General features: G+C 41.8%; 1 protein-coding gene across 1 annotated transcript in view; it reads left to right on the top strand.

Annotated features, from left to right (window-relative positions):
• Positions 1-14780: 14780 nt before the first annotated feature.
• Positions 14781-14932, top strand: part of fto (FTO alpha-ketoglutarate dependent dioxygenase) — a 122757-nt gene continuing 122605 nt past the window's right edge. The window contains exon 1 of the mRNA XM_035682200.1: positions 14781-14856. Within this exon, the coding sequence (XP_035538093.1) occupies positions 14781-14856 (76 nt within the window). The remainder of the gene's footprint in view (positions 14857-14932) is intronic.

Genomic DNA, 14932 nt, shown 5'->3' with positions numbered 1-14932 from the left:
TGATGGAGGGAAATCGTGCACACAAAACCTTCTTCACGGCAAAAAAAAAACAGATGAACAAACAAAACAACTGAGTCTAAATGTGTCCTAGGCGCAACGCTGAGGCCTAAAATTACATGTCTCTGCCTTTTCTAGTTAGCCAAGCCTTTCTGTATGAATTATGCTGGCGTCACTAGAGTTTACTTTGCTTGAACGAACTTCATGTGATCTTTTAATTCATCCAATTGTCGCTGTAGCCCTGGAAAACAGGGCTGTAATTTTGGCCCCGGCATTGATAAGTTTTTCACTTAGCATTGAGAGGATTAAATCAATTATGTTGATTCTGTATTTACTGCTTGCATGCCCACAGTCGTTTGTAATTAGCTTATTGCTTTTGATCTGATGTAATGTGATGAAATGGCTGGAAGCAGCTCTGGGAGCCTGCTTGGCTGGAGCAACTGGGGTGGGCGCCACTTCCAGGCCCCCACTGAAGCCCATCCGATTGTCCAAGCTTGGGGGAGAGGAGGGGACCGGGGGGATTGGGGCGACTCGCGTGAGCAGCCGCAGACAGAGAGGCAGGGAGATCGGTGTCAGAGTGGAGGGAGGGACCACCTGCTGTGATGGCAGCATCCTCCAAACCTCATTACCCTCAGAGGCCTTTCCTTCACATGCATGTGTAATTACACCCCACCCTGCCCCACCTCACCCCCCACGAAAGCTCTCACAACACCTGATACCTGCAGGTAGAGCGCCAGAGGGGGGCCTTTGCAATGATAGGGCTCCAAGGCCCGAGGGCCCGCTTAGAGTAACTAGCATTCAACTCCGGCCACCCACATCAATCAAAGACCCATAACACAGAGACTGATCATCTGTTTTGGAGAGAAAGGGCTGTTTATTCATGGAAAGCTAATTGTTCTACCTAGCCACTGTTCTGCATCCAAGACTGTACTACAAAGCACAAAGGATGTAGCATTGGATTTGAAATAGTCCAATATATTTGGACTTGCCTGAAGGATTGGATGTTTAAGAACAGGGGATCCTTCTCAAGTTAATTCTGTCAACCTTCTGGTAAACAGACGGATGAAGTCTTTGGCTTACCTAATACAAGAATGAGCTGGAACTCAGTTAAATGTAGAGATTCAAGTGTTGCCCATCTTTCTTCAAAGGGGAACGGCTCCAACATGACTTCCATTCAAACTACCCCAACAGCACCCCTCCCAAAGCTCCCCTCTTCTCTTCCTCTCCCAAACTGGTGAAACAGACCCATGGTGCACTGCAGACTGTTCTGTTTATGAAAGAGGTCAGGGTGCCACATATGGCCAGCGCGTTAAAATACACAAGGCTCCTGCCGCGGCTGCTAAAAATGTATTGCGGCTGTCTGTACATGCAGGAATAAAATAAACTCTGAATGTTTCAGCAAGCAGTGCTGAGAATTTAATGATTGAGTATTTGAAACTATGGTCACATTTGTACATGAAAAAGCAGAAAAAAGCACACGTCTTTAAAAGTCCAAAGATATTGGGTTAGACGTCAGCAATATACAGAGAGTTGTTTGACTTGGCAGGAGGGGACGCGCAGATTTGCCTGGGATAAGTGTGTGTCACACGCCATCTGAGAGGATAGCAGGGCCACAGTAAGCCATAGGAAACTAGCGGTGAAACTAAACACATGCAATGACAGCCACAGGCAATTGATGCGAGCCAAGCAGTATTAGCTCCCAAAAGACTGGCCTGAGGGGAGAGAGAGCAGGGCTACTGATAAGTGGAATAAAGAGCAGAAAATATGAATACCTTCCCCTTCAAAGCAAACTATTATATGCCACTAAATTTTGATTATTTTCAGTGCAATTCTGGTGCTTATTTCTCTTGGCTGCATGGAGCTCCTCTCTGGCTCTGTAACAGATTTGTGGTTCGATGTTTCACCTCTCAGGCAAATATAATCTTTACTTAATAAGACAGAGGTTGGAGATTACACTGTAGATTGTGTGGGCATTAAGAGCAGTGCTTCTCGTGGCTTTTTTTGATCGTCACGTTGTCAATAAATTCTCCTCTGACACCAAAGACAAAATTTCCAACACTGTGCGCTTCTGCAGGCGCCAGTAAATGTGAAGAGAAGGTCAAGAAGGGATCGTGGTATGTCGCTGTGGTTTGTCTTGTGGTGTGATGACATAGTCACGCCTTGAGACTGTGCGCAAATCTTAAAACTGTAAGGTTGCAAGTTTGATTCCATCAGCAGCCAACTCATCCATCACTGTGTAGATTCAGCGAACACCTACCTGCTCCAGCTGGCTGCTGTTTTCGAGCCACTGTGGCGAAAACACCAAATTCATATTCCTAATTGCATTCTGTGATTAAAGTGCTCTACATTACATAGAAATATTAAATCTGTGAAACTCCCCAGACAGCAAAAAACAAAGGCCCTGATAGTATATGAGGCGCCAGTAAGTGTGAATACAAGTTCAACAGGGCATCGCTGGGTGCAGTGCTGGGTGTTGCTCTCCGACGCCCTGTCTTTACAAGATCAGGCCTGGTTCTGGGTAATCTGCTGTGACCTGTGGCAGGAAGACTGTGTCCACCTCTCAGCTCTGTGATCATTTCTTACACCTAGCAGTTGTGGTTAATAACCAACCATAATTCCATCTCCTGCTGGGCAATGAAAAACCTCCTCCGCTGCTCTTTGGTTTTTTCCAGCTGCAGGGTCATGCGCTAGCAAAGCATTGTGGGAAGAGAAGGGTGACTGAGGTGGAGAAGGAAGGGGAGGAAAAGTTTAGGGGTGTGGGTTGGGGAGCTGCTCAAGAAAAAAAAAAAGGAATAAAAACATGTGTAATGAGAAAACATGTGGTGTGTAACTATTGGAAGTCATCAACAACAGAAAATAATAATTAAAGTGCAGGATGAAGAAAAAAACTGAAGCTGTCTTTTCGTGGCTGGGAGACCACTGTCATCATGTCTCAGGAATTAGGCAAACATATGCTGGTCTGCTGCTGTTGAAACCGAGGCGCCTCGCTCAGGCTGCGGTTTGGGAACATGAAAGGCTTTGTGGGATGAGCAGGAGGACTGGCCCTAATTCAGGGCCTCATTGCCAGGGAAGCTGGCAGCAAACTCCAATTGTGGGACAGGGAAAGGAATTTGGTTACATATTCCAGCGAGGACCGCAGCTCCAAACAAACCGAAGCAACAGGCTGCTGAGCAAACCATTCTGTCCACATTCAAACCCCCACTCTTGCTGCTGCTGTAGGGGTGAGGGACTCACTCCCACCTGACTGAACCCTAGAGGAGGCTGAGGAGGGCAAACATGGGGAACAGGAATGTAGGAGGTCAGGCTCAATTCTGAACTTGTAGCCCTGCTTCCCTGCTGAGATCCAGCCCATGCACGGCTCGGGATGCTGGCAGCAGACTCCCTTATTTGGATGAAGTGTTTGGAAAACAAAGCAGGCTTTGTGTTGCTCTATTGCAGCCAATTAAACTCTTAAACTCAATATCTATCTTTGAGAGGATGCACAGAGGTCAACCTGAGATGTGCAAGGGAAGCAAAGAGGGGGCAACAGTTAACAGGTCTCAATAATCCCCAGGCCCCATATTTCACTGGGTTAAACGCAGCATGCCTTCACTGTAACTTGATCAACTTAGCAAATTGGATAAAACTCTTATGCTTCTATCTTTTCACAGCCGTTGCAATGTATATCCACAGGGCAGCCCCATCTTGATTGCTTTCCAGAAGAGAGACATTTTCTGGCATTTTCAGACAGGCAGGGATTAGATTAATCATGTCTCTGTTCAGGGTACATATGATTATGGTTGACTGTTTACAAGTTTTCTCAGATGTGCTCTCCATGCCAGGACATGGTGGTAGAGCTCAGTGCCTGAAACTCATTCACGCATGCGGTGGTCTTGTTTTAAACCGAGCTGCAATGAAAAATCATTCATTTTTTGACAGTGGAAAATACAGATGTGAGGCAACATTGGATTTGCACCTCCTTGTTAGCATTTATTTAACTTCTTGGTGTTCCAACTGGTTGAGGCTCAGTATGTGAAGTATGTGAAAGTGATTTATTACAGTTCAGTGACTTCTGAATTGTGTTGATGCAGTTAACTCCAGCCAGGTTAACACAAATGCAAAATGAATTACTTGCATTATTACTTGAGTTTATGAGTCTCTCAAGAGAGGACGCAGTTTGCAGAGGCACAAGTGTCACTGTCACTATCATGCCCAGCCAGTGGGAGGCAGCACAGACTGGAGGATAATAGGATTGCAGAGCACACACACACACACTTGCATGCATGTACACACAAAGGGTGAGTCACTGGAGTGGTTTAAGGTGACCATGTCACACATCTGGGGTGCAGACCCAAATGGCCAGTGGCAGAGGAGAGGACCAGGATCAGTGGCCAGAGGAGTGGTGACATGTGGCACGCAGAGGGGAGAGCAGACCGCGCTGAGTTTCTGCCTGTAATCCTCCGCCTGAGAGAAATGTTTGGTTATGGTTAAAGGCACTGTTGTCCCACATTTTCATCCACTTCTAATTACAACATAGCTGAGGCTCAGTGGCAGCCAGCGTAACTGTTGTTGTTGTTGTTGCTGTTTGTTGACATTACACAGTCTTCCCCCACAACACACTTGTCACACGCACACGTTCAGACGCGTACAATCGAGACCAAGTCATTCACACCCATGTGTAACCCCGCTGCACACACACAGGAGCGCACACGCCATATTTAGGGACCCTCAGACACACACATGCTACAGGCAGGTTTTACACACATCCTTCCACAGGGTGATCAACATTGAGCAGTAACCATTGCAGAGCCCAATATAGAGACACAAATCTGTTTGGTGCCACTGGGAGATTAGTACAACCACAGTGAAAACCAGAAAACACTATGTAGACATTTTGGTGGACCGGATATCACAACTTGTGCATATGTGAAAGAAATTCAGTGTGGTGAGAGGACAAGTGAGTCAGTTATATGCCACATACTAACTGTACAATACAAATGAGTTACCACTAACTAATAGGTGCCAGATACGAAGTAACCTAAATAGTGTAGTGTAATAATTTAACAGTATTACAGCTGCCATATGTAGAATAGATCTTTTTTTTCCTGAGAAAAAAATAGGTGATCAGTAATATGACACAAAGATGATGTGCAATTTAAAATATAATGATATTTTGAACAACTTGAAGATTTTAGTGTCTCAAGAATTTGTATGTTTTAAAAAAGGTATTTTACATAACATTTACTTAAATAATATATGGAAACCAGCTAAAATGAATATTGTTTTAGATGTTGTAAATGGACCTAGAAATTATCTCTGTTTACCCATACACACTTAGATAACTCACACCATGAACAACAAGTAGATTGTAGAAGAAGTCTTGATGACGCTGACACTTATCAGGACCAAAGCTACAGCTGCAAGTCTGTCTAAATACATACTGTACAGTACACGCCACAGTTTCTCAGTCTGTAATTTAATGTTTGCAATTAAAAACTCCTGTGCTGCCTCTCAGAGTGCGTAATTTACTGAATCAACGCCTTTAAATCAAGCATTTCCTTCTGTGACAGACTTGTGTCTCCCAGAGGAATTTGCTATTCCAAACCACAGTCTGCGATCCCCACGTTGTTTTCACTCCCAATCACACGCTTTATCTCCAATTGCTGACTAATTACCAAGAGCTAAGGGTTATGGGAAAGGCCCCAAAATGGCAGTCTGATGATTTTGTGGTTCAGCATTTGGATTGCTGCTTTTTGTGTGTATGTGTGTGTGTGTTTTTTTTAATTGTCTGTCGATTCACAGTGTGAAACTGGGGTCAGATATGAGATGTCTTAAATGCACAGGCAGGGGACATTTACATAATGCACATGTACAGAAAATACCTAAAACTTAATAGATCCATTTATGTATGCATATTTATAGCAGCGTACTGTTATATTATATACAGTAGCTGCGGGGTCCACTAACTTGCAAGTCATGCTACCACCATGACATGGACCCTGTTAGCATGGCAAAGTTTGTTCCCATTTAGCTGTATGTCATCAGTAGGGGCAGCCATATAATTAAGTGATTTACATGAATAAAGTAATCGCTGGTTAACTAATAAAAAGTAATTCACCACCAGTCTAAAAACTAATTTGATTTGAGTGTGAATTTGAGCACTGGGGGCTGGATTGTACCTTTAGCATGGCTCTTAGACCTTATATTAGAGAAAATGTAGCATACATCTGTTTTTCCCGAGAGCTTCACCCCTGGCAAGGTGGCATAGCTTCTGTTTCTGCACTGAAACAAAGAAACACTAAAACTCTCCAGTGAAAAAATGAAATTATCGGTTGAAAGATCCTCAAGGCACAGTAACCTGCCCATTTTTTTTAGTGGTGAGGGAAACTCCACGATGAAGTGAAGCATCATTGCTTGGAATTATCAATCATATTTTTTTTTCTCTGTGATCTCAGATGCTGTGGATGAAGTAATCTGACGACATGCCATGCCTCCGCTGATGTGCGTGCGAAACACCTGAGGTGACTGACTCATATAGAGGCACTGTGCGGTGTGACATGTACGATTCTCCGGAGAGAAAAAAAGGGGGGTGCTTAATGCCTCTGTTCATGATGAAGCAGCGAATTATGGAGACAGGGTGTGTCATCTCATTCTCTGCTCCTTTCATCATAATCTCCCCCACTACGTTCAGAGAAAAACTCACTAGAGGCCATCAGCCCCCGAACCGCAGCAGAGAAAGCCGAGAACTTCACACAGAGATCTACCTATGGCCTATTTCAACAGTTCGCTATACAGACAGCTTATGGATTAACAGCCACCATCTTAAAGTTGGAGGAGTGTGAAAGAAGTCAAATGTGCAGTAGTAGAAGGGCCTGTGTGTATGTACCTGTGTGTGTGTGTGTGTGTGTGTGTGTTTCCGAGCGCGTCACCTGCCATGCAGCTGTTATTTTGTGCACTAACTGACGATTGAGATTGCATACAGGAACACACACACACACTCAAATGCTAAAAACACACAAATAGTTGTTACACTTATGTAATTTTTTTCTGTTTACTTCTACTAAATGAGTGGAAAAGTACATCCTGTATCTGGAGATATTTATGCATCATAAACCAAAAAAAAGAAGAAAAACAACCTTAATTTAAATGAAGTCTGAAAGAAATGGCAACTTGAGCTATATTCTGGTTGATCTAGAAATAGTAAAATGAAAATAATAATAATAAAATAATGGTTGTGTTTCAATTTCTTAATTAGCTAATTTTCAACGTTACATTTAAAAATACTCATATTGACTTTTTTGCCTTACAGCTTAAAACAAGAGTAGTTTTACTTAAGTACTAAATTGTACAAATACTCCATCACAAGTACAGGAGCTGCATTCAAATTTTTACTTAATACATAATGAAGAGGTAGGCTATTAACAAAAGTATTCGTTATGCAGCATTATGACTTCTGTCAGTAAGTACTGACTATTATATTATTGGGTTATTATTTTATTAGTATAGTTGTCAATGCAGAGCTAATTTTAGCGACTTTGCATATTGTTAAATATAACAATATATAAATGAATCTAGAAACACTGAAACATTATTTTACATAATTTTGTATGTAAAATCTTATTTAAAAAATACAATATTTTTAATATTTTCCTCTAAAATGTTGTGGAGTACGAGTATAAATGATCATAATGGAAATACTACTACTAACTTAAATACAGTACTCGAACAAATGCACTTTAGTTTGTCACATTCCAAAATTGCCATACAGTCCCACTTTTTGTGTGTGTGACTGTACCCCTATCAGTGAGTTCAGCCTGAAACTTGGCCACCATCCATTATAACAAAATTGTTGCCTGCTTTTAACATAATTACATTTCTGTTGCTTTGATTCCAGTCCGAAGTAATAAAACACTTCTAACCCAAACCCCAAAATCTATCCACAACTACAATTAAAGTTAAAAGTGCAGTTGTTTTATGATAAGAGCTGCAGGGTCTGTAGCCACCAAGCCCTACCACCTGCTTCTGATTGGCTAGTGGCATGTTATTTTCCCCTCACACATACCCCAGCATGCACTGGGGTTTATTTATTAGGAATAAAAAAAAGGAGTCACTAATCTGTGTTCGGTTCAGACAGCGGGCTCCCCCTACACACTCGCACACACACACATCTGCGTACCAGCTGAGCAGGGAGCAGTCCCACTGTTAGGCTTTCACATATCAAAGAGCCTGGGGTGCTTTGGCACTGCCGGGGTAGTTGTCCTTTTTTACAAAAGACAAACAAGCAAAGAGCTCGGGATGCGGTCCAGAGCCGCCTTTGACACAGTGTTGAAATGGGGACTTGGCTCTGTGACATATATGATCTACATGTGTAAAAAAGCTGTGGTGTTTTTTTGTGTGTTTTTTTTAGATTGTCAGTTGCTTGTCCTCAGCTTTTAGCAGTCCAAGGCAAGAAAGGCAGTCCACATTCTTTATTAATCTGCCTTAACCATGTACCACAAAACAACATAATTTGCAGAATTGTTCAATTGCTTCAGACTTCGGCTCGGGGCTGCTTTTGTGTCAGAGGTGCATGGAAAGAATTACCTCTAGGTGTGTGGTACTTCTGTGATGTATGGTATACAGATTTTCAGAGGTCAGGATGTTAGTCTGACACTGTGACATCACCAAAACATTAGTAATGACAAAGAGTGTTGTGAATCCGTCTTAGAGAGATGATCAATTGACAAGCATTACAAATGATCCTCCAATCCTCCGAAACTCCCAGAGAGACTAATGTTCCCAAAACAGCTAATCATTATTTGTCATATTTCAGCAGTGGAATCAGTTATTGATGATAGTAATAATGAGAATGAGAACATGGAAAAGGATGATGACGATGAAGGCAATCGTGTGCGCTTTGAAATGATCTTGTGAGACATGATATTTAACACGTAGGAACAAATCACAGAGGCCCAGTCCGTATACCGCAGCACAAATACAGAACACTATTTTCAGCAAATGGAAACAAGGCCCATTTGGGATCAAAGCATCTAATGGGTTCTGGATAACCAGAAGCTGCTGTCAGTTTCTGGCCAAACCAAACAGACATGCAAACACATGTGGCACTGCGTCCAAAAGATTTTCAAAACTGCTCAACGAATTATAGCTACATTACATCTAATCGGAGTCTTCCCCTCTTCACAAACCTATAGCGCTGGCTAGGAACATCTCAGTTGAGACAGTTGACCGAATGGAAAAATGGCTAACAAAATGGCTTTTTTTCAGGATATGCTTTTTTGCAGTCATGTCCTCCTCACTCCTACATCCCTGCAGGACACAGGAAAGAAAAGGAGAGGAACACTGAATGCAAATGAGAAGCAAACCGAAAAAGACAGAATTCATGTTACGCACTTTCTACCAAATTCTCAATGTGACCTTTGAGTGCGGGCTGGGGAGAGGAGTGTAATGTGTCTATGTTCCACTATAAAACAACCTGCCATTCAGTTGCATGCACAGTAATCAGATGTGAAGGCGGCCTCCGAGAGAATGTAAGAAGCTGTATATATGGGAAGTTGGGTGTGATTTAAACTTTTCAGCCAGTGTTAAATGTATCTGTCACCATCAGCACGCTCTATAATGTCAACTAATTTGGAAATGCAGAGAAATGTGCATGGATAAATAAACACATTTCACTGTTCATGTCAGTGGTCAGACTGGTGGTTTGGGGTACAGTTTTGGGCTGTCAGATGAATTCTTGATGACTTGCCCAACTTGAATCAGTTTCACATTCATCAGTGTACACTTTTAACATTTATTAGTAACAAATGGGCAGATTAATTCAATGAATGTGTGTGTAGCATCAATGCAACAGTGAAAAAAGCATACAATAGAATAGATATTTATTAACCCAGAGGGGGTTTTGATTTGCACATCAAAAGGCCCCTGACTGTTGTTTTCCTAAAGCACTACCAATATATGTCCTAAAAATCACTGTCGTATGTGCGCCGTATGCGCGTCTTCTACTGAATTCAGCGAGTGGTCACACAACAAGACCTAAACCTGGTAACACTGACTCAAGGGGAAAACATGCACATTAAAGACCAGAAAAGCCCTAATAAAAAGCCTCTAATGTGAAACAGTCCCCATCAAAGTGATCCCTCCCAATATTTGTTGAACTCTTACATATCATATTAATGCCATTTCAGCCATTGTTCACTCAGGCTGCGTTTGATCTGCGGGGCTGCTATAACTCTGGGGTAATAGGAGCACTAATGAGAGGAGTTGGCACTTTATAAACACTGTCAAGAGCAGGTGGAGCGAGGGGTCACACTGGGCCATTGTGTCCACTTCAGCTGGTCCTATTCAGAGGGACTTATTTTCTTAGATCATGGAGTATTTTGACAAATCAGCATATTTCAGGCAGACGTCTTTGTTATAAGTTAAGTCCAGTCCTGGGTGATTGTATCATGCTGTACAAATGTGCAATTAATCTGCAGCATGGTGCTGAGCGATAGGGCACAGGCTTCTCAGGAAAACAGGTCATCTCTGCCTCTACAAAAGATATTCCCTCCTGATGGCGCGCGAGACAAGGACACACACAGAGGATGTATGCTTCCGTATAGAGTTTTATAACGTCTTTCAGCCTGACATTGTGCGTGAGATTTAAAAAGGGGCTCTTTTGTATGTCAAAACCTCACTTTTAATGGGTTTCTTATAAAAGTGCTCAGTGATCATGGTATTCAAATCACAGCAATAGCAAAGCGCTTCCTCATTTCAGTGTCTGGAAGTGATCCCAGGCAAGGAGGTGTACCACATCTTAGACTAAGGCTGCACGCTCTTTCTGTTCGCTAACCAAAGGGCTCTTTCCTGTGGTGCTATACAATCATTTATTGAGGCTTAATCAACATGTATTGAATAGTGTTTGTACTTTTTGAACCATTTTAAAGGGCCCTCTGTGCACTTTAAACCTCGGCCACAGGGTTGCAAGGTTTTTAACAAAATTCCAGCTAAAGGCTAGAGGCAACAAATATCTTCTGTCGCTGCAGAGCTTTCATTGTGGATTAAAGAAAGAATCATTTTCACTGGGAATTAAAGTAAGGTAAATATGTCTGGACAAGGTTTGAGATAATTTGCACTGATCCATTTTCTCTCTAACAATCCTGATTAGTCAGTTAAATGTATGCTAGGAAATGTAAAAGAAAGGCAACCTGTTGGTCAAAGCAGCATTCTGCACACGGACCACAACAATAATGTCTTCACCTTGCTATCATTCTGCATTGTTCTGGCAGAAAACACAGTGATTTGATCTGATTCTGTCATAAAAAATATACACATACCACACTTTCCCACATGGTCACAAAACAACAACAACAGAAAAAAACACAACATAATAATAATCCAACATAATACTTAGACATCAAACAATCTGTAAATAGCATACAACAATATAAAGAGATGTAAAAACATAAAACTGAAGCGTGACATAGGATAAATACAAGCAATATTTAATATAACTACTTTCCATATTGATCTAAGTGAACCCAAATAATGACACAACACAGGTTACTGTGGAGCCTGCTACACAACAGACTTTGGTGTAAATTGTTACATGCAGATTGAATTATTGTAGGTATTACTTAAGATACAAATAATATTTTTTAGAATAGAATATCTTACACCAACCTGTCCTCTTTACCTATACTACTTGTATTCTTCTTAAAACTGTAAGAGTATCTCACATCATCAGGTCAGCTGCTCCAAGCTGGCCCCCAAACATGGAAAAGATCTAGATCTGAATTACCATATCAGTGATTTTTGACTGAATTTTGACTATGTGCTCAAACACCTGTAAAAAGTCTGGTCCCTGACCATTTAGGCATTTGTACACATGCCTTAACCCTGCTAACAATTTAAATTGTATCCTGTAGTTAAATGGGCTCTTCATTGCAATCATAAATGTACATATAATATTTCATTTCGCACAATCTGCAAGTGAGCCTGTTGTTGCTTAGAAAGACCGTGGTAATAGAAATGGCACATGGTCACAGTTAGATGAAAGACATTATAAAATGATTCATAGAGGCAACTCTCCTCTAACACTCAGAATGCCTATTCTCAACTTTGCACCTTTTATACATTCTGCATATTTAATAAAACACATGTACCAGGACCCTTGGAGTGCATACATTACATGTGGCTCCAGTGAGAAATCAATAGCAAAACCTGTGAGACTTGCCAAAATCTGCCAACATCTACCCACTTTACACATGACTTTTAATCTTCTCCATCACTATTGTACTGCCACTTTTTATGCCTCGTAACTAATAGGCCACCGGGTGTGAGCCACACAGGTACCCTGGTGCTACACAGAGACTCTATAGGAGTGATGTGGGAGTGCTTCAAAGGGAAGAGTTGAAGGAGTGGAGTATATGGAAAGGAAAAAGTCAGCAAGAAAAGAAAACCCTCTTCTGAACGAGGACATAATCGTTTAGAGGACTCCAGCACATAACCTAAATAATACATTTCAGGTTCTGATATAACTATTACTGCCTGTGAAGAGCTCTTTGATGTTAATTGAAACCACTGGGCAGCAATCTGCTTTATAGCACTGACAAATAACAGTTTCCTAGGGCTAAGCATTGAAGGTTAGCAAGCAGAGAGGCACATACTTGCTCCATATGCTCATTCGATATAAATAAAAATCAAAAAAGTGCTTGTCTTCAAGCAGGCAGCACAATATGCTGAAGATAGTCCCTGGCCGAAGTTGTGGTAAGTGAAAAATGCTGTTTACAATTCTAACAGTACCTTCACCAGAGGTCCCGTGTGGTGCAGGACAAAGCTTGACTGTATTGTTTTCCGTTTTCCCAGTAGTTTGCTTCCTCTCTTTTATACTGAAAACCACAGCTTAACTTGATAACGTAATAATAAAATCTAGGTGGCCCAACAGAAACTCCTGCATCGGAAAGATATCATTATTCACAAAGAGGCCTGTGTCTTGTATTTCAGATTTTTCAAGCCATACAATAGTTTGGAGCATGGGGGAGAGATGATTGCAGGGCTGTGGGCTCTGGTTTTAATACAGACACAGCACAATGGTCTCTGTCTTCCTTTACTGTGCTTTAGTACATTCTGGTACCCTGCTCCTCTCATCTTTTCTTCTTCTCCAGCTTTTTTAGGCGCTCATTATATCACAAAAAGGAGCCTTGTCAAAGGGTCATCCGGATCTGATGCAATGCACAATAACAGAAAACATACCCCCATTGTGAGCGCAAACACATTGGCCGGACCAGTAAAGAGGGCTATAGCATGATAGAAGAAGTTCAAAGTGATTTTTTCCCCCTCCATCCCATATGATACCACATCAGAGTATGTACAGGGATGACCTTGCCTCATGCTAAACCCCACAGGTCTGACATGAGGGGAGAGGTGCCTGCTTTAGACCCTGATTCACTGTAGGACAAATGACAGGCATTGTTGAAGAAGGTGATTGGCGTGTCTCCGTGTAACAAGCCTGTGTATTATGATTGTTCACAGAGCCTCAGACCAGGCCATTGAGCAAAAAAGATCCAGAGAACTTTGTCCTCTTGGATATGTTCCACATCACAATGATTGACAGTGAGAACATGTGAATGATACTTTGACACGTTCCCTAAAGTAACATTCTGTAATGATGGACTGGTTTTACAATTCGAATGAAGTGGTGTAGACTTAAAAAAGACAGCAGCAGAAACAAAATAAAGCATTGATAATTTGTTAGTACATTTTGACATGCAATTGGAAAATAATTAAAAGGAATAGCTCAACGTTTTAGGTATTATGTTTATGCTCTTGTTGGGGAGAAGGTTGATGCCATTCATAGTTAGTAGAGTTAATATGAAGCTAGGCGCCTGTTAGCATAGATGAGCCAAAAAGTGGAGACAGGGTGATTTAGCCATTCACGTTTTGTGCAAAGGTACCAAATTCCACCGACCATCAAGTGTTTTTTTTTTACAGGGGGTTAATGCGGCTTCCTGGAGTCTTGTTATCACCTTGAATAGAAAATAAGAAATGTTGTGTTTTTTTTTCCCTTGAATATGCTGTTTTTAGAGGGAGCTGGTCTTCTGCGATGGAGGCCGCCATGTTGAACCGCCATGTTTCTGCAGTAACCCAGAACGGAAAAAACAAGCATTGGCTCTTGATAGGGCCTTTCGTGTTTCACGGCCACAGTAGTTTCACCTACATGCTTGGAAGGCTGAGCTGTATTCAAACGGTTGCAATCTGCAACTACACTGAATCCTACACACACTTTAAACCACAACTTCTCATTGTCACACTACAGGCATATGACATGTTGCTTAGTGAGATTTAGAGGTGTTGGTGGGTGCATTTTGTTAATTTTGGATGAAGAAAGGGTAGCTGTGTTCAGTCTTTATACTAAGCTATGCTAACTGGGTGCTAGATATAGCCTTATACAGTATTTACTGGACAGATATGAGAATGGTGTCAATTAGGGATGTCCGATAATATCGGCCCTCTGATATTATACCGATATTCACTGAAAAATGTAATATCGGGAATTATCGGTATCGGGTTGTTTATAACCGTGTTGTTCTGTAGGCTTCAGCATTTCCGAGCTGCATGAATCGCAGCATGGGACGTTTACTCGTGGCGTAGATGATTATAACAACAACAACTACGCTACGCTAGACTGGTTGGTTGCTAACCGTGGCTAACAAGCAAACACTTTAAAGCGAATGATTTTAATATTAAAGGGAACTGCAACTTTTTCAGCTTAATAAACCCGTTTAGAAAATCATTTGGATGTTAAATGGCCTGTTCCAGTGAAAATGGTGACCCCCCCACCCCCCTCAGGCGACCCCCAGGCGGTAAACAACCTTGCACACTTTTGGGCTTACCGTCCTGGTAAATTGGAAATAGGAAGTATCGCGAGAGCGAGAATGAGCGAGAAACCACGAACGGCTTTATGGCAGATTCCACA

This window comes from Morone saxatilis, unplaced genomic scaffold (genome assembly GCF_004916995.1).
Source record: "Morone saxatilis isolate NCDOM2014 unplaced genomic scaffold, NCSU_SB_2.0 Contig11, whole genome shotgun sequence".
In the NCBI taxonomy this organism is placed as follows: domain Eukaryota; kingdom Metazoa; phylum Chordata; class Actinopteri; family Moronidae; genus Morone; species Morone saxatilis.
This window is presented reverse-complemented; position numbering and strand designations above follow the sequence as displayed.